At 42.4% G+C, this 25841-nt stretch overlaps 1 protein-coding gene across 17 annotated transcripts in view; it reads right to left on the bottom strand.

The window, feature by feature from the left end:
- TTC12 (tetratricopeptide repeat domain 12) overlaps positions 1–24606 on the bottom strand; it is a 50036-nt gene extending 25430 nt beyond the window's left edge. For 4 of the 17 annotated variants that reach the window (XM_070272786.1, XM_070272790.1, XM_070272797.1 and 1 more), the window contains exons 1-8: positions 24056–24547; positions 22802–22874; positions 11811–11974; positions 11223–11244; positions 10529–10606; positions 9554–9675; positions 5208–5267; positions 253–324 (exon numbers count right to left, since the gene is read on the bottom strand). In XM_070272786.1, the coding sequence (XP_070128887.1) occupies positions 253–324; positions 5208–5267; positions 9554–9675; positions 10529–10606; positions 11223–11244; positions 11811–11974; positions 22802–22859 (576 nt within the window). In that variant the 5' untranslated portion in view covers positions 22860–22874; positions 24056–24547. Of the gene's footprint in view, positions 1–252; positions 325–5207; positions 5268–9553; positions 9676–10528; positions 10607–11222; positions 11245–11810; positions 11975–12779; positions 12844–20355; positions 20456–22801; positions 22875–24055 lie in introns of those variants that run through there. The other 13 variants (XM_070272789.1, XM_023644831.2, XM_023644829.2 and 10 more) reach the window with 10 other exon arrangements.
- Between the last annotated feature and the right edge of the window lie 1235 nt (positions 24607–25841).

The raw sequence follows: 25841 nt of genomic DNA, 5'->3' as shown, positions 1-25841 counted from the left end.
TCTGCTGAGGTGCCCTTCCCAGGCTGAAGGAACACTGGTAGAAGATACCGCAGAAGGGATTCCTACAGCAGGCGGGGTTGTACTCGACAACACTCAACATCCTTCCCAACTCTAAGATACGAAGATCTACGTTGGAAAATGCTAACGGCTGGGTTAATATCTAATCAGCATGGAGGAACATGGTTCTCCTGAGACAGTCTGAAGCATCGCTCTGTGATCAAACATGCCACTTACATTCCTCTAAGAACTTACCACGCTGTAGTTCTTTAGGGCCAGGTGGGCTTTTCCCATGTGGAAATATGCTTTTGTGCATTTTTCATCACACTGCATAAAAGAGAATGGCTGATCAGACATTTCAGGAGATTTGAAGTCATTAGCCACTCCCTAACTGCCTGACTAAGAGAGCTAAGGCAGAGCTTTGGTCCTCAGGACAGCGACCAGAGTTACCCATTAAAACTTTTCTGTGCATCTGTGACCAAACTAATTGATGCCTGCAAGGATCCTGGAGGCACAAGTCAGTTCTCTATCAAATTAATTAATGATACTTGCCAGTTTTCGTTTCCATTTAATGAGACTCAATCAGGAAACAAAGCAGAAACTTTTAGTTTAGAAGAGCTCTTGACCTTGGATAAATATTAAAATCACCTGGCATGCTTGTAAAACCTCCTGATGGTCAGGCTGAGCCTCACAACAATTAAATTATACTCTAGGGTAGGGCTCAGGTATCAGTAACTTTGTAAGCTCTCCGGGTAATGTAAATGTGCAGCCAAGTTTGAGAACCAGTGGTTTATTAGAAGAGAGGAAAATTTACTCTGGGCAAACAGCTAAGGTTACTATTATAGCTTAGTGGGCCTGGGAAGTTCTTCCCCTGAAACAAACCACAATATGTTGGCTGGAAACATTCTCGTCACTTAAGATGAGGAAGGACATCGCCTTCAAAAGGCAGGATTGAAACTTATGACTGAGACTACACCATTTGCACAGGGGGTCCTGCACCTGCCTGCCCCTAATTATTATAACTCCAGAGGGAATGATTCAGCACAGGGGCATAAACTAAAATTTAAAGCATCCAGTTAGTTAACTGAACCCTTTTGTGTGCAAGGCATTGTGTTGGGTCTGGATGCCCCTCAGGGGTTTAAGATTTCAAAGGATTAAGCGGGCAAGCTCAGGAGTCTAAAGAGTCCTGGGTGAAGCCCTGGTCTGCCCCTCGCCAGAAGTGGGATGTTGGCCACCTAACTTTTCTGACGCTCATTTTCTTCACCTGGAGAGTGAAGATAACACTAGTGTCTCTCAGGTTGCTGTGAGGAGGAAATGCACATAAGACAGTGCAGTGCTGGGTAATACAGGATTAGCTGCTGTTGCGGCAGCCACAACTGCAGTGCATTTTAGCGCAAAAGAGAAAATTTAAAGAAAAGCTACATAATAATAGAAGTAACAATAACTGTCATATTTAGAGAGGGCTTCATGGACATATCTTTATGAATGTCATTTCCTGATTCGCTGCTACGTGAATGGGAATAATAGTAACAGTAATGATAATAGTGCGTTGTTGTTCAGTCCTTACCATGCGCTAGGCACTGAACTTGATGGTTCATACGAATTATCTCACATAAGCCTCATCCCAATTCTATGAAGTAGATACAATTATTATCCTCATTTTACAGATGAGAAAACTAGGGGTCAGAGAGCTTCAAGGTCATACAGGTACCAAGTGAAAGAGCTGGGATTTAAAATCTGGCCGTTTGACTCCAGGGCCCAAAGGCTTAAATATTACATCAAATCCCCTTCTGAAAGTGCTACTGCAGTTCAGTAGAAGGAAATCCACTGTGAAGAGATGTCGTCTAAGAAAGGGCATGCAAAAGAGAAGGGATTTGAGCTGGATCTTGAATGACACGGAGGAGGATGAAGGAAGAATGGGCTGAGCACGGCCCAGGGGTGGGAACACACAAGGGCTTGACGGACAGTCTAGTACAAGAAGCAGGTGCTGGGCGGAGGGAGGAGCAGGCTGGAAGGACTGCACATGGAAGCCTTGAATGCCAGGCTGGAGGAGGTGAGTGATCAATGGCAGTGTGTAGGAAAGTTGGTCTGCAGATTGCGTGCAGAGCTGACTAGAGGAGGGAAAGGCAGTGTGAGAAGTGAGGAGACCAAAATAATCACTTAGAATGAGGGGCTGATGACATCTGAGGTCCTGATGACAGTGGGAGAGAGGAGAGTGCAGATACCAGAGCTACATCAAAGAGAGAATGGACCAGCATCAACTAACCATAAAGGATAAGGGCGAAGGAGGAGGTCAAGTCACAAGTTTGGGGTTTTGAATCCTGGAAGACATCACGTGCCATTAAGAGAAAGGGGTAAGGTAGGCCAGGTCGTGGGAAGGTTGAGCGAGAAGATGAAGAGTTTGTTTCCAGGCAAACTGCGTTTCAGACAATGCCAAGACAACCCCACAGAAACCTGCAGGAGGCAGCTGAAATGCAGCCCCGGAGCACCGGGAAGGTGGAGACGGGGAAGCAGGGCTGAGAGCCATTTGCACAGAGTTGAACCCATGAAAGGAGATGAGAGAGCTTTGCAGGGAAACTGCAGAGAGAAGAAAGGCAGGGAGCCGAGGAGTGACCCCGGGAGACTTCACAAGGATGAAACGGGGGAAGCAGGAAGGGAATGGTCAAAGGGAGAGGAAACTCCAGCACTGCAGCTTCTGAAAGCCGAACGTCCACAGAATCTGCACTGGCAGGGCATCAGGGTTACCGCAGGGGGCAGCACGAGCCCCGAGCCTCCTGTGTGTCACCATGAAGGGGGTACATTGTGACTGTGCCTCCCTCAGACACGGGCACAAAGGGCTGCTAATGGATTTTCTCACTAACAGGCCTTTTCTCCTCTGATCCTGTGTCAACCCTCATCAGGATTTTCTCCAGTGAACCCCAGATCCCCTTAAAAGGAACCCTGCCTTCAGAGGAAGATGGATTTTACTGCGCAGGAAGTGTTCTGCCAAGAAAGAAATGATTCTGATCCTGATTGAAACCAGCTTCGCTGCCTTATCTTCCCTGACAAGGAACTGTCATCACATGGGCTTGTCTCTACCAATTCAAAAGTGTCAAAAAAATATTAAATTGGCATGAAAGTACTAATACTGTTAATAATGGAGTACCACTGATGTTCGCTATTGAGACATTACCTTTGAAGAGAAGGAAACTTTTTCTTTTAATTCACGGCTTTGACATAGAGCCAATCATTGCTAGCTTTTTAGAAGTTCTTATACATTTTTTCCCCATCCTTCCAAGTGTTTACCCAAACCTCTGCAACTGGGAGCCTCACTGGGCATCAAACAAGAGTGGCTGCTGTGTGTCAGCGTTTTTTAATGTCAGCCCTGTTGGGCCTGCTTTGCCTCGGTTTCGCTGTTAATTACATTGTGCTTCAATTAACATTTGGGAACAGGCCAGAGTGTTATCCTGAATCAGCATGATGGTGCGACTACTTCCTTCATCCTTTTCAGATCAGAAAAGATACTCCTGGAAGCCCCATGAGGAGAAGCTGTTTCTTCCCTAGAAGGGAATGAGATCACATCCAGGGATTATGGGCTTTAAGGTTTCGGTGGAGAGGCCGTGTACAGTAGCTGGTTGAGAGCACCGGCTTACAGTTAGACCAATATGAGCTGGGTGATCCTGCACAGGTTACTTAATTAATGTCTGAGGCTCAGTTTCCCTGTCAGGGAAATAGGGATAAGAGTGGTATGGAACAGAAGAGAATAAATGTTGTGAGGCGCAAACGAGATAGCCCATGGCCAGCATGCAGCAAATGGCAGCTTTTGCTGTTATCGTTGAAACAACCCAGGAAAATGTCCTTGCCTATCTCTTCTCTTACAGAGGAGGCAGAAAAAGAAATCACCATCAAATAAGGTGACAGACCAGGTGAGTGGATCTCTGTTGGAGCTGTGAAGAACCTCATGTTGTCAGCTTTGGGCAGTTCTCATAATTTAAAGACCGTAATGATGCAATGGGACAAGATTTGCCACACAATGTATCTTCAAAGGGATAAAGAAATCAAGCTTTCCAGATGTCAGTCTGGAGGATCTCTAGTGTTTTATAAACCATTATTAGTAAAGGTGAGTTTCTAATTCATCTGTGTTTCCCTTGCTTACCCTCTCAATAAAAAATAAGGAAATAGGCATGGCCAATATGTTGCTGTCAAATGTGCTCTTGTTTTGGGCCACACTCATTAAGCTGGGGTAGGTGGGCTGTACTGAGGGAATTTAAGCCACAAGATAAACATGGCACCTCAATTTTACTCGATTATAAGTTATTTAAAATAATATGGTTATATTAAAATAAACAGATACATTTTATGGAACGCAACGCAAAATTTGCAAGAATTTTTAAGATAAAACACACGTCTACAAAGAAATTTCACACTCTCTGCCTCTAGCCCCTCCAGGGGCTCATGTGCATCCTATTAGCAGCACTTCAGTGAGGAAGTCTGGGAAGCACTGGTTTTGGTTATTTATTTAGTTAAAACCCCCTGTGACAGAGGAACTTAGGGGAATGTGGATTAAGGGTTATTTAAATATTTAGTCATCTGAAATAATGTCCCTAGGAAGTGATCATGACATTTCTCTTTTAGAAACTCTTCTAATATGTCCACCAACCATCCTTACTTCTCCCCACCTTTAATTATCTATTTTGGCAGGTTTTGGAGGAAATAGCATGCACAGTATTACGCTATCTGCCTGAGGCCTGAGTAGTATCCAGGTTGAACAATAGGAATGCTTTCTTCTGATTATTCCTCTGCAAATAGGGGATATTATAACACATTTCTAAATTATTAGAGCTGGGGGGAAAAGTGCAAACTGATGAGGAGGAATGACAACATTGCAGAAACAAGCTCCCATGGTTGGCTCTAGAAAGAGAAGGAGGCATTGCCACGGTCACATAAAGCAAAGCCTCTGATAACACAATAGTAAAGGATGAGCCATTGCAATATAAACCTTGAAAAACCACTATTAACAGCGCCTTCTCTGGAGGACTTACTATGAGCTAGGTACTTTACGTGCATTATCATAACCCTCACAGCAATTCTCTTCTATCCCACTTTGCAGATGAGAAATCACCCTTTCCCACCGTGATATACTGGCAGCAACCCTCTGCTCACTTCAGGACTACATCATGTGGCCCAAGCAAGCCCAACTCCATGACGTGGAAAAGGAAATATCTTCTTACCTTCAGAGCCCAGTCACAATCCACTAGTGCCTTCTGGTAGTCCCCAAGTTTTATATAAGCCTGTAATGACACAAATAGCCAATGTTCACACACAGCTCTGCAGCAAGCTGTCTTTAGTCAACACAGAAAGAGCAGTCAAACAGTAGAATGGTAATGAGAAGTCACTGCTCCCTCCCTGTATCAGGCAGGGTCCCAGCAGGAAACAGATGGCACACTCAGGCTCAGATCATAACCAAGGAGAGTGTAATAAAGGGACAATTTAAAAGGTGAGGGTAGGAATGTTACAGCCCTCAGGGTGGGCAACAGTGGCCCGCTATCACCACTGCTAGAACGGAAGGGGCAGGGGAGGAGCGATGAACAGCACAGGAAAGGTCAGCTTTGAGAAAAGCGCTGCCTAACAGGAGCTGAGGCCTTTAGTAGAACCAAAGCTGGGAGAATAAACACCCAATCTCACTTTCCTCCTTCCTTCTGATCTCTCTGGCTGAACCCAAATGGAAGCTAGAAAGCTAGGAAGTCCAGGGGCCAGTCCACAGAGGTCAGTCCCCCAGGGCACAGAGCAGGGCAGAGAAGGATCTGGAGGGGCAGACAAAAATACCCAGCACGCTAAATACATCTACAAAGGAAAAGCTAGCTTCTAGAGTCTACCCCTCTGTGAATGTTCCAGAGGGAAACCAAATGATAAAGGGACTCAAAAAGATAATTACAAGTGTGGACAAGAATGGAGAAAAATTGAAATATTCATTCACAGTGGGTGGGAATGTAAAATGATGCAACCACTTTGGAAGACCATCTGGCAGTTCTTTCAAAGGTTAAACCTAGAGTTACCATATAATCCAGTAATGCCTCTCCTGGGTGTGTACCCAAGGGGATTGACTTACGTCCACACACAAAATTGTACACAAATGTTCATAGCAGCATTATTCATAATAGTCAGAAAGTAGAAACAACTCAAATGTCTATCAACTGATGAATGGATAAGCGCAGTATATCCACACAACAGTATATTATTCAGCAATAAAAAGGAAGGAAGTACTGATACATCTTACAACATGGATGAAACTTGAAAACGTTATGTTAAGTGAAATAAACCAGACACAAAAGGAAAAAATATCATATGATTTATATGAAATGCCAGAATAGGCAAAGGTATAGAGACAGAAAGTGGATTAGTGGTTGCCTAGAGCTGGGGGTGGGGAAGGACAGGAGGCCTGGGGGGGGGCGGGTGACTGCTTAAAAAGTATGGGGTTTCTTCTTGGGATAATGAAAATATCCGAAAATTGGTTGTAGTCACGGTTGCAAAACTCTGTTGAACATACCAAAAATCTTTGAATTGTACACTTCAACTGGGTGAATTTTATGTCAATTATATCTCAATAAAGCTGTTACCAAAAACAGACAGAAAAAGTCTGCTTCTTTCCTCATGAGCACAGCAAGAAGGAAGAGATATAGGAAATGGGCTGACATTTAGCAGTCAGACCACCATCAAAAGCCCTCAGTGCCAAATGCCCCCTTTTGGGATCCCCTAGAATTGAAGAAAATCTTGAAAATCAAGAATTGACTCAGAATTCTGAGATCCATTGAAACTAAACTGAATTTAGCTCATTTACACTTTCAAAGAACTAGTGGCATATAAACAAATGAAAGGCTGTTCATCAGCAAGTACAATGGCTATTATACCCGTTATATTAATTACTGGACACAATAGGTGGTCAATACTTTCTTATCAAGTTGTATTAAGTAGACTTTAAGCACTCTTCTTTTGGAAAGTTCCCTAAAAAGCATCAGTGATCGTCCCACTGTAAGAAAGGAAAACCAGGCACCAGGAGGATAAGTGGCTTTCCCAGCGTCCCAATGGTCACCAATAATAGAGTCAATACTACATGTAGGTTTGTCTGTGATCAAAACTGTCCCAGGGCACTGTGACATTCTTAACAATAAATCTGACGAAATATTTACATGGTCAAGCCAATTATGGGGTCAGTGTTATAACTCCTGGGGAATCTAAGCATTCAACCAAAGCGAAGGGGGAGCAGGCGGTAGCCAGCTAATGAATTTCCGCCATGCAGCTCTTTGCATCGATAGAAAGGAAGCTGTTATGTAGTGCTTTCATTAACTTGGGTTCTGTACTAATTGAAGTTGACGACTCTTTGAGCTGTCTGTTCTATAAAGCACCATCCTTTCCTTCAGGGTTTGGGATTTCATTTGAAAGTCAGAGGATGTGAGAAAGAAACTAGCATCCTTCTAGAAAACCGTAGCCACGATTCCGTGACATTGTTATTCAGGAGACACACAGACTGAAAAAGTCTATATGGGTGGGTTTAACAATTTCTCTACACAGCCTTTCACTTTTTCTTTCTTCTTTTTTGTTTCCTAAGGCTTGCATTCAACACCCTCTAACTTCCCTGTTCTCTTTTGCTTTTCCACATTTTAAAAAGAACTACTTTCCCAAACGGCAATTAAACTCCTGATTTACCTAAATTACACCAGCAAGCTATTGATCATAACATTAGCTCCAGGAGAAAACAAAGCCATGAACGGGTAGATTTTCCTTCTAGCAAGCAACAACACTCAATTCACAGGGTCCTTATTAAGTGTTTTCTAACACTGCATGCAAACAGGGGAGGCATTTTAAAAATAGTCAATGGTTCAAATGATTCGTAACACCAGGCAATGCATTTTGCATTTATTTGTCTCTGAATAAGCTTTCTCTTTGGGAAAGCTGGGGGGAATTGCTTCCCCAAAGCTTTTCATTGCATTTACTTATTTTTATCCACATTCTTAACGTGATTCTCCAGAACTAATCAAAGTGCTGCTTAAACTTGAGTACAGTAAAAATGTATCTAATTTAAATGAATCAGGTTAGAGATTGTCTCAATTAGACATAAGTCTGAATTATATAACATTTTAAAAGCAATTCAATTTTACTGCTTTCAAATAACTTCAGAGCAACAAGCATCCGTAGGTAAATGTTTTGCAGACCAAATTTGGTGATAAATAAAAATTTGTTTTCATTCAAATGTTTCTTTTGAAGTGTCAACAGAAACTTAATTCCCTTAATTGGACTTATGTGCCTCCAGTGTTATATAACTCAACAAGGATTTATTGAACATCTGTTATAAATAAAGTATTAGGGGGAAAAGTATATGGCAGATTTTGCCCTCAAACAGTTTCTAATCTTGTTAGGGTGATAAAATGTACACTGTTAAATCAACCTCTGTCCATTTTATTTACCAATTCACGTCCTTATAACAATTTTTCTCCACAGTTGGGGTCAGGTAAGTGACACCTCAACTTCAGTCTGACTGATCCAAACTGCTGAACTAAGGAGGTTACACCGTGCTGGGATTTATTTATCATTAAATCACTGTCACTTCCCAGGCTTTTTGACTTCCTAATGTCCTGTGCCTTCCATTCAACACTCGTCCTCCACGTACCACAGTGGGACGTTCTTAATTGTAAGTTACAGAAACTGGAGCTGATGAGAGCTCTGCTGCATCTTCACCCTCTTGTGAATGACAGGGCACCCAGTTCATTTCACACAGGTCCGGCTGACACATCCTGACCATCAATCACGTCTGCCAATCTGCCAATTTTTCAGGCCTGAGCAACAGAGAGCTCCACCACACACAAACCCAAGTACTTTTCAAAGAAAAGGTCAGAGGTGACATTTTTGTTTCAAGTGAAGAACTATCAACCTTGTCCTTTCATTAAGTAGTAGATAATAAACATCTGGGTGATGGTTTTTACCTGGCGTTCCAGGAAACTAAGCTCGTCTGTGATACAAAACTGAGGTATTAGGGATTTCACAAACTCAAAATTTCTAGGCCCATGAACTATCCAATCTACCAGTCATAGAATCTTAATCAAACAGAGATTGATACAAGAAGTAAGAAATTAACAGGAGAGTAACCCTGACGAAGTTCAGACTACCATCCAAAAAGCAGGCTGGATAAATCCAGTGGTGGCAGAATCCCAGGTCTCATGGGTCACTTCATTCCACTAGTTTTCTCCTTTATACACAGAGAAAAGTGCCCAGTTACCGTCAGTGATGCTCTGGAGCTGACTTACACTATGGAGAGAACTGACTGTGTGTAGCTCTTCTTAAGTCTCCCTTCAATGATTTCAAGTTGGTAGCTTGAAATTGGGCCATGGTGAGAGCACTTACACCATGGAATTGGCAAATGCTCCATACGGATCAGCTTCCCCCACACCCCGACCAGAGCCAGTTGTCAAACATTTACCAGCACACCACTGGTACCATGTAGTTTCATCTTATTCTGATTTCACAAGGTTAGTGGCTACTGTTTCCTGAGAAAACCCCAAGGACACAGTCTTGGCTCACTGACCTGGGCTCGGTTGGTGTACAGCACCTTCATGTCCTTCAGCTTCTCCAGACCCTCACTGTAGAGCAGGATGGCTGTTTCATAATCACCTCTGACAAACGCTTCATTCCCCTTTTCTTTTAGGGCTATGAGAATAAAAGCCATACAGGTGAGCTCTCACCACACACTGGAACATTCTTTCAGACTTTATTCCCCTGATTTTCCAACTCTAAAGGTCATAGCTTCCATTGATCCAAAGGGAACGTGTCACTTGTTTCTCTCTGCAGATATTTCAGGATCGGCTATTTTTTCTCCAAATCCACCCAAGTCTTCTAAGTAGCTTCTCAGAAAAAGTAAATGTTTCTGCCTAAAGGCTCAGAGCCACTCCAAGCCACAAAGATTAAGTCTACACATTCAGCGTCTCATGGAGTGGGCCAAACAACTGACTTTCTAGCAAATAGGGAATCATTCAGATCTGCAGCACACATACCACCGGGTAGTACAAACCAGGTGCTGAAAGCATCCTCTGTCCTATATGTCCCCCGCCACACACACAACCCTGTCCTTTTAGTTTACGTCTCCTCTCCCTTCTCACATTTTTGTTTTCCTGTTTCATTTTCTTTTTTCACTTCTTCAACTATGCCTCAGGCTAGCCAGGGGTACCTCACTCCCATCCCTGCCTACTTGTATTATTTAGTACTGCTCAATCTGATATGCTAAAGCTATCTACATGCTTGAGAAAGAGGTTTGACCATAGAGGCTGACCGAGGGCACGGCCGACTCCCTGTCTGTTGTAGCAGAAACAGAGAACAGCTCACCAATGGCTCCTACCTGGCTGGGTCCCACTGCCTCAGGCCCATCATGAACCCACCGTCGTTTTAAAAATCTCTCTTGGTAACAAACGGGAAGCTTGATATCCTCAAACATCAGCACATAGACTCCTGTGCACTTTCTAGTACAAATCAGCCCAGCTCTTGCAAAGTGAAGGCTGACAATTACCATCTGCTAAGACTTTGTTTTCCCTTCTTCTCTTGGCACGTTCCTTTGCATCCTTCTCCATCGATGCCAAGAAGGCCTCTGACAGCAGAGTAATTTCAAATATTAAAAAGAAAAATCCAAATACTATAATCAGTTCTTTAGCTCAAATTCAGAAGAAAGCTACCTTAGAGCTTTAGAGCCACACTTCTCATGCATACACATGAAGGTACGTGCACACACGGGCACACACACAGAGATTCTGAGGCAACTAAAATGACATTTTCTTAATTTGACATAAAATGGTAATCTGTGTGATGTATTATTATATACGATGGCTATGTCTGTGCTTCAAATATGAATTACGCCTTTTAAAAGAGGTTTTCTTTGAAGACAGACTTTTTTGTTCCATTTAGCATAATGAGCTTCTGAGCCGAGCAACAGAGAAACTATCTGGATCCCTTGAGCAGCTGAGAGTAAATTGGATGATACAGAATAACAGTTCAGTTTACAAAAGATTGGCCAGGAGAAAAGAGAGAAAAACCTCTGAGTGCCATCCCTTCTGACCACCAGGAACAGAACTGGGTGATGGGTAGGTTCTTGTTCATGGGGTGTTTCTAAGCCTAAAGACTATAATTGAAGCGTCTGGAAGCTACAATCAATAAACACTGATCCTAGATAAATTAATACACTTCGGAAAGCGAGTTATTGTCCTTACCTGAGTTTATTTCATCTGCACTCTGCAGGGCACAGGTCATCATAAAAACAAAGAAACAAATTTCAAAAACCGCTCTTGGATTTACACATATACAAACCAAGAATGCAGATCAATTACAATTGTGGAGGGGGGTCATTTCCTTTCACTATCAATTCTGAAGGGCTCAAAATGCAGGGGGCTTGCTTTATCAGGACATTTAATCATGGGCACAATTGTTACAGGGCTAAGTCTGCAGAAATAAAGGTGAGTAGGTCAAGGGATACCAACTGTGCTGTATGAGTGGAAAATATGTGTTAGTAGAATATATTATTGTAATAGCTTAAATGTGGCCACAAGCTCAGAAGGTGGAGAGGCCAGATTTTCATTAAAACAAACCCAAAGAGTTGTTTAAAGATGACCCAGAAGGACCAAAACAACCAAAAGATAGAATTTGTACTTCCTTGTGCAAAATAAATCTAGCGAATCTAAAATACAAAAGACTATTTCAGCCTCACCAGATATTTTGAGATTAAACTACTACTCCCTCTGCTTCAATGAGGACCTCCTCACTGTATGCACTTATACCACTCCAACACAGAAAAAGGAAACCTTGGTAGGAGCTTTTGGAGGACTGATCATGGTCTTGTTCAAGGTGGTCCTGCATTCGTCCTCCTCTTCGTCTTCCCCTGTAAACAGCAGTCTCTTTTCTGTCTCAAGAACAGCTTTCTCTCGTACAGCTGGGTCATCAGAATTCATCTCCTGGATTAAATTGGCTAGAGGAGAAATTAGATGTGAATCATTCAAACAAGATCTTAAAAAGGAAGGACTGTTCACTGGGACTTTTATTTTTCCAGCTTTATTGAGATATAATTGACATATGACATTGTGTAAGTTTAAGGTGTACGATGTGATGATTTGATACATGTATATATCGCGAAATGATTCCCACAATGAGGTTAGTTAACACATCCATCTCCTCATATAATTACAATTTTGTGTGTATGTGAGAACATTTAAGATTTACTCTCTTAGCAAATTTCAAGTATGTAACACAGAATTGTTAACTATAGTCACCATGCTGTACGTTACATCCCCAGAACTTATTAACCTTATAATTGGAAGTTTGTATTCTTTGACTATCTCCCCATTTCTTAAAGAAGATTCTGAATAGAAAGCAAAAATTAGAGCAATTAGAACCAACGAGAAAAAAATTAAGAATAAGGTTTGCTTTGCCTGGAAAAGGCTGCAGAAAAATTTAACTATGGCCTTCAATGAACAGAGTTTTAAGCCATTTATTTAATTCCACAATTTATGCAGAGCTTATCATGAGTTAGATATTATGCTGAATGCTATAGACAACAACGATGAGCAAAAAGGATCCTTATATTTGAAGAACTTAGTTTTGTGCGAGAGACAAACAGGTCAATACAGGCAGCTCTGAGATCACAAAACTACAGCCCTTTAACTCTACCCTTACCTGTCTTCCCTTCCTGCCCAACCAGCTTCGATCATAAGGCCATCACTTGGCTGCCATCCCACCTACATGCTTAATTCCCTTGTCCTCACACCCCCACCTACCAGACAAAACTCCATCTCTAGATGAATCCAACTCGTCACTTCTCCAGGCCTCTGTTAGGGACGCTGAAAACTGACAGAGAAAGACAGACGGATGCCCAGGGGAAATGGTCCTAACTCAGCTGGACTGTCAATGATGCTCAGCAATCCTACTATGTTATCCTAGGCAAGTCATCCTAATATCCTCCCAAAGACTTTTACAAAATTGTCTCCAATCTAAACCTGACCATCTCAAAAAGATGACCTTGCTTATTAATGTAGGGAGGAAAGAGATGCCATCAAAAAGGAACTCCTTCAACTATCCACCATCAAAACTAAAAATCTACATCCATCTTTACTTCCTACTACTATAAGAAAAAAATGTCTCTCTATGTGAAGTTAATCAATCACCCTATGCTCAGGACACCATCATCCCATTTTGCACAATCATAACCTTGCATTAACAATTAATTATCCCATTTTTGCAATACTTTCAACCTCTCCCATTCTACCAGTTTCTTCTCATTCTTATTTATACACTTTAAATCTCTCCAATGCCCTACCTCTCCTCACAACTAAACTTCTTAAAGGCATTTTCTGGTTCCTATTTCTTCATTTCCCACTGAGTCTTCAAGGAAATTCGCTTTCACATTTTTTAGTTGACAAATATTTCAAAACATACAGAAAATAATATCACAGACATTTTTGGTTTCCACACCATCTGTAAGGTAATATGTATCCTTCTCCAGTATGTTTAACGCTTAGTATTTGTATCATTTAGCTTTTGCTGCATTTGGAGCTTTTGCTCCAAAACTCAGTGGCTTAAAACAACTGCGATCTATTTAGTTCACAATTCTCTAGGTCAGCAATTCAGCCTGGGCTTAGCTGGCCAGTTCTTCTGGTTTCAGCTGGGCTCATACACATGTCTATGGTCAGCTGTCAGTCAGATAAGTGGCTGTGACTTCTGAAGGTTGGCTGGCTTTTGGCTGGGTAACGGGAGAACTCGGGAAAGTGTGTCTCATCTTGCAGCACGAGAGCAAGCCCTGACGCACATGCGCTTTTCAGTCTCCGCTGGTGTCATCTTTGCAAACATCCCTTCAGCCAAAGCAAGTTACACGGCCAACCCAGATAGAACGGATGGATGGAGAAACAGACTCCACTCTTGATGAGAAGCAGGGAATTTGTGACTACTTTTGCAATCTACTGGAGCATTTGTGTATGTATATGTATTTAAACATCTTAAATAAATGGTTTTATAAAATGTATTCTTTTACAACCTACTTTTTTTCTTAATATACTTTAGAGATTTGTCCTTGATAGATGTAGTTCCAACTGATTCATTTCAGTCACTGTATATCCCATAGTTAATCCATCCTCTTATTGACAAACATTCAGGTATTTTTTCATTTTTTGCTAGAGCAAATAAGAGAATATGTGTGTACATATTTCCTTGTGCAAATTCTTCAGGATGTGGCTGCCCTAATTTTTGCTTCCTCAAGCAGTATTCAAGAGTTCCCATTCCTCCACCTCCTTGTCAACACTCGCTATTATCAACCTTTAAAATTGTTGCCACTATAATGGATGGGAATGGTATCTCATTAATGTTTTGATTTGCATTTTCCTGAATATGATTGGGATTGAGCATGCTTTTATTGGATTGTAGGCCATTTGGATTTCCTCTTCTGCAAACTGCCTGCTCCTATTCTTGGCCAATTTTCTATTGGATTCTTTGTCTTTTTCTTGTCATGATTTCTTTATGTATTCTGAACTGTTGCGTGTATTTGCAAACATCTTCTCCTTGGGTATGGTTTGTTTTTTCATCTGTTTTTATGGAATGTGTTATTGAAGATATTTTCTTTTTAATTTGTTAAATATACTAATCTTTTCCTTTATGATTTATCTTGTTTGTGTATTTTATGGTTAAAAATATATTCTCTTGCATTGTTTCCTAAAAGTTATAAAGTTTCACTTTTCTCACCACAGTATTTAACACACGTGGAATGGACTTTTGTGTAGTGCACAAGCACCATTTATTGAAGAGCACTTGACTTCCCCACTGATGTGACCTGTTGTCCCTGTTAAGTGTGTGAATCTGCTCCAGGCTCTGCATTCCATTCTGCTGGATTACTCGTCTTTTCCAGCACCAAAACTCCCATGCATGTTCCTATAGCTTTATAACAAACCTTGAACATCCGGTAGGGAGAGTTGTCTCATCTTCTTATGTTTCTTCAAAATTGTCTTGATTATAATTGGTTCTTTGCTTTTCTCTGTGAATTCTGGAATAAGCTTGTTGAATTCTAAGAAAAACACTTTTGGAATTTTGATCTGATTTATACTGAATGTATAAAATAATCTGAGAACTGACATCTTTACCAAATGAGGCTTCTCATCCATGATAAAATATATGACTCCATTTATTTAGATCTTTTACATTTTTTAATGAAATTTTTTTATTAACTAAACTCCATATTTTATTCTTATTTCATTACTTTCTCCCTAATGTCCTTTTTCTTTTCTGGAATCTCATCCAGGATATCAGATTACATTTAGTCTTGTCACATTGGGCTGTGACAATTTCTCAGTTTTTGATGACCTTGACAGTCTTAAGGAGTACTGGTCAGGTATTTTTTGTAGAATGTCCTTCAACTCAGGTTTATCGGATGTTTTTCTCACAGACTGGAGTTAACAGGATTTTGGAAAGAAGACCATAGCACATTATGTCAGGGGTACATGCTGTCAACATGATCTATCGTGATGTTAACCTTGATCACCTATCTAAGGTAGAGCTTGTCAGCTTTTCCCACCTCAAAGTTACCTTTCCCCCTCCCTTTGCAGACTGTACTCTTGGGGAGTAAGTCACTAAACGTATCTCACATTTAAGGGGTGAAGAGTTATGTTCTACCTCCCAGAGGGGGTAATAGCTACATAAACTATTCAGATTTCTGTATGGGAGATTTGCCTTTTGTGTATATGTATGTATGTATTTAGTCATCATTAATATTGGTACGGACTCGTAGATATTTATTTTATACTTTGGATTATGATCCAATACTATGTTGTTTATTTTGTTGCTCAAATTCTTCCAGCATTGACCATTGGGAGCTCTTTCAACTAAATCTTATAATTTTCTCCATAAAGATTTTGTATATATTTTGTTGGATTTATTTTGGCCTGATAAATGAAGTCTAACTTGAAATTACCTCTTTTAACTGTTGCCAGTATATAGGAAGTATGTAAGAATACAGCTGAATTTTATATATTAATTTTGTATCCAACAATCTTCCTGAATTTCCTTTTTTACTTTAATAACTTATTTGTAAATTTTCTTGAATTTTTCTCTGTAGACTCTCACATTGTTCAGGGATAATGATAGTTTCATCCTCTCAAATTTTTCTAATTTTTATTCATTTTTCTTGTCTTATGTCCAGAACATCCAGTAAAACATTACATAAAGGCAATGATAGTGAGTATTTTTGTCTTGTTCCCGACTTGTAAAAGAATCCTTCTGTTTTACCACTAGTATGATGTCTTCAAAGGAGTTTCAGTCAGTATTCTGTAAGTTCCTTTCTATTCTCAGGTAGGTATGGATTTTTATCATAAGTGGGTTATGAATTCTATCAAATGTTTTATTTTTAATTTTTGTATCTGTTAAGATGATCATATGGCTTTTCTCTTTTTGCTTGAGGAAGATTGTTGCTGAGCTAACATCTGTTGCCAATCTTCCTCTATCTTTTTTTGTATGTGGGACACCACCACAGCAAGGCTTGATGAGCAGTGTGTAGGTCCATGCCTGGGATCCAAACCCATGAATCCTGGACCACCAAAGCAGAGAGTGCGAACTTAACCACTGTGCCACTGAGCCAGCTCCTGGCTTTGCTCTTTTAAAATGTTAAAATAAAATATCATATTAGTAAATTTTCTAGTGTTAAGCCATTCTTCAGACAAATCAACTTGATCATAATAAACTATGTTTTATTTCATCATTAGATTTGGTTTTCTAACGTTGTATTTAAGACTCTTTAACTATATTCATAAATAATATTGCTGTGTACTTTCTTCTAGTATACACATTTTTCCTTTTGCTGTCAAAGGTGTCTAGCTTCATATAATGATTGGAGAGTATTCTCTGTTTTCTATTCTTTGGAAAAATTAGTGTAAGATCAGAATTATCTGTTTTTTGACTATTTGGAGGGACTTGGCTGTAAAACTATATGGCTCTAGTGCTTTTTTGTTTTTTAAAACAATTTCAAACACAAAAAGTTGAAAGTACAGTACAAGCGCCTTTTTCTCCCCTCTGAATCATTTGAGGGTAAGTTGCTAACACCCCCAAATACTTTAGTGGGCATTTCCTCCAAATAAGGACATTCTTGTTTTCCTCTATAACTACAACACTACCATCTAAACCAGCAAGTTCATACTGATACATTACTCATCCTCAGTTCCCATTCAAATTTCATCTCTTGTCCTAAAAACTCCTTTACAATAAACAGATCCATTCAGAATCATGAGACTGCTATTAGTTGCCCTGTCCCTTTAGTCTCCTGTAGGCTGGAACAGTCCCTCAGTCTTTCCTTAATGTCCTTGGTCTTGACACTTTAATATGGGCCAGCTATTTTGTACAAAGTCCCCAGTGTGGGGTTGTCAGATCTTTCCTCGAGATTAGACTGAGGATTTGCATCTTTGGCAGGAATATCACAGAAGTGATGCTGAGCCCTTCTCATTGTTCTACTCTCTCTATTGGTGGCTCACGATTTCTATTGTCTCATTATTAATAATGTTCACCTTGATCACTAAATTAATGTGATATTGGCCAGGCTTCTCTACTGTAAAGTTACCATTTTTTCCTTTGTAACCAACATATATTCTGTGGGGAGATACTTTGAGACTAAGTAAAAATCCCATTCCTCATCAAACTTTTACATACTTCTTAATTTATATCAGTATGGACTTACGGTTTTCCAGAGATTTGTCTATTTAATTACTCATTTCTTAGAACCAGCTTTTAGCTTTGTCCATCTTTTCATTTTATTTTTTTCCATTTCATTAATTTGTTGCCTTTATTATTTCCTTTCTTTAGGTTTATTCTTTGTTCTTTTTCAAACTTTCTGAGGTGGATAATTTCCTCATTAATTATGTGTGTCTTTATTTCTACACAATCATTTATGGTATACATTTCAATTATTATCACATCCCATAAGTTCAGATACCATTCAATTCTAGACATTTGATATTTGATAAACCAAAGTATGTTTTATCTTTGACTCATGTGTGACTTAGTTATTTAAATTTTACGTTTGACCCACATCTAATACAGAGGTGGAGGAGAGGAAAAGGTTGCTTATCTTTTTCTAATTGATTTCTAACTCCGTTGATTCATGGTCAGAGAATATGGTCCATATGATACAGATTCTTCAGTATATGTTGCTTTGTGGCCAAGTTCACACTTTTTGTGAACGCTCCATGGTTTTTGAAAAGGGAAATTGATGGATAGAGGGCTATTTATCCAATAACAAAGCTTATTACTTGTGTTGCTTAAATCTTCTAAAATTCTATTGTTCTTTGGCTGCTCAGTATTTTAATCTCCCATTATTCTGTGGATTTGTCCTTTCTTCCTTATAATTTTGCCAAGTTTTGCTCTTAGATTTTCTTTTTATTTGTGCTGTATAGATTTTAAAGCTATTTATCAGAAGGTTGCAAATTTAGAATTTTTGTATCTTCCTGGTGAATTTTTCCTTTTAAATTATAGCCTCTGCTTTAAAGTCTATTGTGTCTGATGCTAATATTTAACATCTCCTTTCTTTGGACAGTATTTGCCTTGTGAATACTTTTCCATTTGTAAAGTTTTGACTTTCCTGAGTCCTTAAGTTTAGGAGTGTCTGTTTTATATAGCACAATAACTGGATTTTTAAAAAGCTATCTGATAATCTGTTTTAACTGGAGACTAGTTTATTTTATTATGGTTACTGATATAGTATTTGCACTAATCTCTACCATGTTTCATGCCTTTCACTCCTGTGTTTCTCTCCTTCCTTTCCTGTCTTCATTGGATTCATGGAGCTTCTTTATTCCCTTTTTACTTTCTACAAGTTTAGATCTTACACTTTATTTCTATTCTTATAATGGTAACCTCTATCATTTTAGCAAACATACTTAACAAAATTGAAAGTTTGACGTCTATGATGTTTTACCCAGCCTTTCTAGATGTTTGCAGGGGGAGAGTTTTTAGATTCTATCATCAGTAATATTGCTGGAAGTGGTAGGCCCCACTTACTCTTCAACTCACTAAAATTTGGTTTCTCTTGCTCCAGTACAGCTCCCACCAAAGTTACAAATGATCGCCATGTCGCTACACTTAGTGAAGCTTGGTTGGATCCAGCTCTCCGAAACAACCCACAATGCTGACCACTTCCTTCTCTATGAAATAATCTTTTCCCTCTGCTTCTAGAACACAAAATTCTCCCCATTTTTCTCTTGCCCATTGCTTTTTGGTCTCCTTTGCTTGCTCCTGCTCTCCCTTTCCTACCTACGTACCTCTTAAATTTTGTGATCCTCAGGGCTCTGCCTGAGCCATCATCTCTTTTCTATACCCCTTTTCCAGGCATTCCTGTTCTCTCTCATGGCTCCAAACACCATCTATACGCCAGCTCCTCCTAAACTGACATCCCCAGCTATAGTCTCTCTCCTAGGCTCAGATTCACAAAGCCAACTTCCTTCTGGACATCTTCACTGGGATGTCTTACTCACCAAACCTGACCTGCTCATCTTCTTCCCCCAAAAACTGTTCTTCCTTCAAATGCCCCTTCTCTCAGCAGACGGCCCAACCTGTCCTTTGACCTAAAACCTTCAGGACTCATTCTTGAGTCTTTGCTCTCCCTCTGCCTTCACAGCCATCAAATGCTAAGTCTTGCCAAGGAAAACTGCTAAATATATCTCGAGTCTGTCTACTTGTGTCCATTCCTACTGCTACAACTCTAAACCCAGCCAGCCTCTCTCCCTGGAGCACTGTGAGCCCCTCCTAACTGGCCTCTCCTCCCCTCCAGTCTACATCCACCCCATGGACAGACTTTCTAAGGTATAGACCTCATCATGTCCCTGCTCTGAGTAAACCCTCCACACGATTCCCATTGCTCTCTGGGTAAACACAAATTCATAATCATACCTTCCAAAGTCTCCCAGTTCTGGCCTTTCTGGACTCAGATGGGACCCTTCGCTCATTGATCTCTTCTCTCCAACCATATGGAACTTTTTATTCTTTCAGTTCTCAAAAGCACCACACTCTCTCTTAACTCCCAGCTTTCCTACCTCCCTCTTCCCACTTAGAAAACTCCCCTGCCCCTTCCCCGAGGGCCAGCTCCTATTCCAGCTTCAGACTTCTGTTTAAATCTCATTCTTCAGGGAAGCCTTAGTTGACTCCTGTTATGGACTGAATTATGCTCCCTCCCCGAGTTATACACTGAAGCCCTAACCCCCAATGTGACTGTATTTGAAGAAGGGGCCCTCGAAGGGGTAATTAAGGTTCAATGAGGTCATTAGAGTAGGGCACTAAACCAACCGCACTTGTGTCCTTATAAGAAGAGGAAGAGACACCAGGACTACTCACACACAAAGAAGACTACGTGAGGACACAGTGAGAAGGCTGTCTGCAAGCCAAGGAGAGAGGGCTGGAGACATCTTGATCTTGGGACGTCTGGCCTCCAGAACTATGAGAAAATAAATTTCTGTTGCCTAAGCCACCCAGTGTGTGGTACTTCGTTGCAGCATCCCAAAGAGACTAATACAACTTCCTAACCTGAGTTAGAGCCTCTGGCATTTTGCAAGTCTCTCTTTGTATCATACATCACACTGGAAATTGCTGGTTTAGTATCTGTTTTGCCCACTGGACTGTAGATATCATGAAGGAAGGTAACTCTTGTTTATTGTTACTGTACTCTCCAGTGCCTAGCAATACTCAAAACGTAACAAGAGCTCAAAAAATGAATGTATAGACTCTATACGCATGTGGCTATAGAAATTTAAATTAATTATAAATGAAATAAAATTAGAAATTCAGTTCCTCAGTGGTACTAGCTACGTTTCAAATGCTCCACAGCCACATGTGGCTATTGCATACCAAAGTGGACACTATAGATTATAGAACATCTCCATCATCACAGAACATTCTGTTGGACAGCACTGGTATAAATGACACCTGAATGAACTCTGAGTATGAATGAAAGTTAGCCAGGTAAAGAAAGATGGGGAGGCGGAGGGAATGACAAGGGCAACACGCAGAGATGAACCACCGGGGTATGTGTGGGCAACTGGAAGCAGTGTGTTGCTGCTCAAGTGTGAGTTAGGGAGAGGCAAGAGGTAAGGACAAGGTCACGGGAGGACTTAAGTCCTGATGAGAGCTTGAAATTTATTGTGACTGCGGAGAGAATCCAAGCAGAGAAGTGTCTGGGTCAGATTTGCATTTTAGATACATTACTCTGTGGGGAGTGTAAGCCTGGAGGCAGGAAAAACAATCAGGGGGTTGTTGAAAAAGTCTGGGTAAGAGAACCAGAACAAAGGCAGGGTTGGAGAGGACAGAGCCGGAGAAATAAGCCAAAGTGGATGGCTGATTGAATGTAGGGCTGAGAGATGGGAAGAGTCCCATGTGACCTGTAAATTTCTGGATGGTGGTGCTACCAACTGAGACTAGACTGAAGAGGAAGGTAGGAGAAGTGGGTTTTATTTGAGAGGAGGAGGACAGAGGGGGAAAAGATGATCAACGCCATTTTGGACACATGAAGTTTGCAGTGTTTGTGGGATACAGTGGATGTGATGTTGGCACAGAGGCTGAGGCTCAGAAAAGAAGGCTGGGTGGCAACTGAGCTGTGGGGATCATCAGCAAATAGTTGTGAAAATCATGTGCTTGGACTATATCACCTGAAGGGAAAAGCAAGCAGTGGACCAAGTCCAGAACTCCAGGGAATAGCATTTAGGGATGAGCAGAGGAGAGGCCCATGATGAGCACAAAGAACACATTATGGATATATCATTTATGAAGTTACCAAAACGATTTTTCTTTTTGAGGAAGATTAGCCCTGAGCTAACATCTGCTGCCAATCCTCCTCTTTTTGCTGAGGAAGACTGGCCCTGAGCTAACATCCATGCCCATCTTCCTCCACTTTATATGTGGGACGCCTGCCACAGCATGGCTTGACAAGCAGTACATAGGTCTGCACCTGGGATCCGAACCGGCAAACCCCGGGCCGCCGAAGCAGTACGTGCAAACTTAACCGCTGCACCACCGGGCCTGCCCCTACCTAAACTATTTTAAAACTGTTCTATTCTTTGGACCCCTCAGTCTTCTGGAAGCAGCAGTTTCAACATATTTCTAACTGGTATGTAAGGTTTGTTTGATGTTTGGTTGGCTTGTTTCCATCCCCGAACAAGGTCCCTGAAGTGTGATCAGGAACTGACTGCTCTGGAATCTCCTGAATGTGATCTGTGGGATCAGAGAATGTCCTCTGAGAGCCCACCTGTCTGAGCTGGGGAAGGAGTCTTCTTGCCCAGAGGATGAGAGACACGGGTATGACAACCAGGAGCCACCCATAGAATCTATGGAGCCGGAGGGAAAGTCGTTTGGTTTTGCAGCTCAAAACCAGAAATGGCTCTGCCCTAAAACAAGAGGGATCCCAGACTGATCAGGGGCTCCTGAGTGATCCCCTTGAAGCGAACAGCTAGGCTGACTGGCGATGGGGAAATTGCAGCTCCTTTTGACCTGATTCTACACGGAAGGGGACAAAATATGGAAGAGAGCTGTCAGACTGAATTCCAATCAGAATGTTAGCAGTTCTCTGATAGCCATTAACAGCCAGACAATACTACCCCCAGGCTCTAATATTACTTGACTCTCAATACCCTTTCTGTTTAATTTCGATTACATTTTTTCTTGAGTCATAAATCTGTCAGGCAACCCAGGAGTTAACTTGGAATAATGCTTTCTCTTTAGTCACTCCACCTCTCTAAAAATTTAAATTTAATTTAAGAATTTAATTTGTTTATGATTTACTGGTACTTACTGATTTCATCCACATTTTTAAGAAATTTCTGCAAGTCTTTCTCTTGATTGTCAGCCATTGTGAAACAGAACCCCTGAGGGAGGCAGCATAAATGATGAAAATTAATAATAATAAAGCACTAAACAGAATTTGTCAGGCTGATTACCCTTCTAAAACTAAGAGCCAAGTGATTATTTGTAAGATGGATTTGTGTTTACAAATGTCATGAAAAGCAGCAGGGTGATCTATCTCACTCCAAGTGCTGGTGAGGCCAAGGGACACTCATTATTTGTGGTGATACTTCCGGAAAGCTGCCAGCCCTCCCTCCACTGGGGAAGCTGCTCTGCAAAATGTTCCTCCGAAGCCGACATCAACCGTTGTGATTCAGGGACCCAGCGTGAAGGAGCCCAGGAGGAGAGCAGCCGACAGGCCACCAGGGATGGAAGAGGATGCTAGCGCCTGACTTTGATCATGACAGGCTGTCCCAGACAGAAGCTGGGAGCTGGCTGTGCAACAGATAACAAGAAACGGGACAATTTACATCTAAATGTCCATACTTGTTTAAAATATAAGCTTCTGGCTTGTTTCTGAGGACTGGAGAGAAGCTACAAATTGCCGGAAGGGATGAGAACTTGACGGCAGCTGCATCTGCGTCTCTTCTCCTCTCCAGGTCCTTTAGATTTACTACCTCTCAGCTGTTTTTAAGTGAAAAGCCCTCAGGGTGTACCCAGTGGTTCCCAAAAGTTCATCCACAGACCATAAAAATCATCCGGAAACTTGTAAAATATACAGGGTCCTCAGTCTTAGTGCCAGAGCTTCTCAGTCGTTAAGCCTGAGATAGTAGCCAGAAACGCAGTTTTAAATACCCTCCAGCTGATTCTGATTTACAGCTAGGTTTAGTAGCACTGTAGTCGTGAAATGCACCTATCACTGGGAATTTGACATCTGCCGCGAACAAGCTGTGAGTTATTTGATCTCTCTGGGGTGCCACCAATTACAAGCTGTGTGACCCCGGCTGAAGTCACAACCTCTCTGAGCCTCAGAGTCCTCATTCATTCTATGGAAAAGTAGTAGAAACCAGGAGGGCTATTCTGGGGATTAATTTAAAGGGCCAGGCACCACGCAATGAGTAGTAAATGCGAGGCACCCTTATCTATAAAACGGGGTGGGGTTATGTGGCTTAAATAAAAGACCACTAGGGTTCTTCCCAGCTCTAGCATTCTACACTCCCCGCAACGGAGGCCTAGTGAAGTGAGTTAACTCGCCCAAACTTACACGGGCAGAGGGCAGGCGCAGAACTTCCAGGGCAGGCGCCAACCCCTCTGCTCCCAGAACAGGGGTCTAAGGGCGCGCACTGCCCGGGCAGGGAGCCCACGACAGGACAAGAGGCCAAGGCCGAGTGACGCCCAAGGCGTCCGGCGCTCCGAGGCTCACTGAACAGCAGCCTGCAGCCGGCCAGGACCAGAGCGGGAGCCCGCCGACACGCTCGCCACGACGCCCCTCCCCGCCCGGCGCAGAGGGGCGGGGCTGATGGCACCGTTGCCCGGCAACCACTCCTGAGCGTCCACCGGCCCCCTTGCCCGCCAGGGAGGGACCAGCCCGCAGCCCGCAGCCGATACCGTCCTGTCTGCTGGGGCCCAGCCCAGCGTCCTCTGCTGAGCTCTGACGGCCAGATCAGGACCAGGTCCCAGGGCAGACCCCGGACCACCCCGCTGCACTGACCTGACGCGCCCAGGGTTGCACCGGAAATGGCGGCTGTGGGCGGGCGGGGACTGACCTGGGCTGGGGTGGGCAGTGTTCAGGGCCTAGGGGCGGGGCCAAGGGCCAGGGGTGGGCGTGGCCCACGCTCAGACGCACAACCCTCGCACTCTAGATTCGGAGCGCGCAGCCGAGTTCAAGGCCCAGCTGGGGTCCAGGATACCCGGTGGGGGCCCGGGAACGAGGAGGAAGCGAAAGAAGCTCAGACTGATCCGCCCTGGTCCCTAAATCAGCGCCAGGTTTTCGCCTCCTTTTCGTCTAAGGAGTGCCGTCTCACTCCCATAATATCCATAGAATCCATGGCCCAAAAGGATGAAAATCTCAAATGTACTTGAGAGAGCCAGGCTTGGGTGTGAGTCGGTTTTGCTTCTTGGGAAATGTGAGGCTTTCGGAGAGCTGTGCAACCTCTGTGATCTTCCGTTTCCTCATCTTTAAAATGGAGAAATGGCACTTTCTCCTAAGTTTTATGGTTGAAGCACCAGGCACCTAGTCAGTAGGAATAAGTGGTAGTTACTATCCAGAAAATCATAGAATTTAGAGCAGAATGAGACAATGGTCACACTTTGAATACTCACACACACCCTTAAAGAGGTTGCAGTCTATTTTTTTTTTAATGAAAGTTCAGTATTATATGCCGGATTAAAAGGGAGAAAAGCAGTTTTGGGAGAAAGTCCCATCTTGAGTTTAAGCTGATGTTCAGAAACACCTGGGACTTCTTGGCAAGTTTGTGGGTTTTTTACAGAAACCTGTTTGGTAGGGCCTGAGGGGCCCCTTGGGGATGGATCTTACTAAGAGGGGAGTGGGGCCGGGCATAGCCAGCTAGATCAACATTGATTCTGAGTACAGACTGTGGCTGTGTCCTGTGGCCTAGGCCCGGTCAGATGCATGTCTGAGCCCCGTGGAGAAGAGGGGCCTGTTTGACTGACTCCCCACAGGTGCTGGTGCTCGTGCAGTCCCGCGTGGGTCCTCCCCCAGGGGACTCCAGCACAAGGTGGCCAGGGCATTCTCCTGGCAGCAGACCAGGTGCAGCTTCGGCAGAGTGAGTCTTTTAGCACATCAGCTGCAGCAGGAGGCCATGCGGCCTGGGGGACCCAGCAGTGCAGTCGCAGCAGCTGTCCTGAGGGACTGAGATGCCTCATGAGAAGAAGCAGAGAGTGGTGGTGTCTGGCAGAGCAGCATTGTTAGTGCCTTCTGCACCCTGGAATTCTCAGGAAGACACGGGGTACTTTACGGTGACCTTATAGCCGGTGGGAATTGATGGAGACAAGAACCAGCGACAGGTTATTACTGTTAGTATCACCTC

Source organism: Equus caballus, chromosome 7, assembly GCF_041296265.1.
Source record: "Equus caballus isolate H_3958 breed thoroughbred chromosome 7, TB-T2T, whole genome shotgun sequence".
NCBI classification, from domain to species: Eukaryota; Metazoa; Chordata; class Mammalia; order Perissodactyla; family Equidae; genus Equus; species Equus caballus.
Note: the sequence above shows the minus strand (reverse complement) of the source record. Positions and strands in the feature narration are given on the sequence as shown.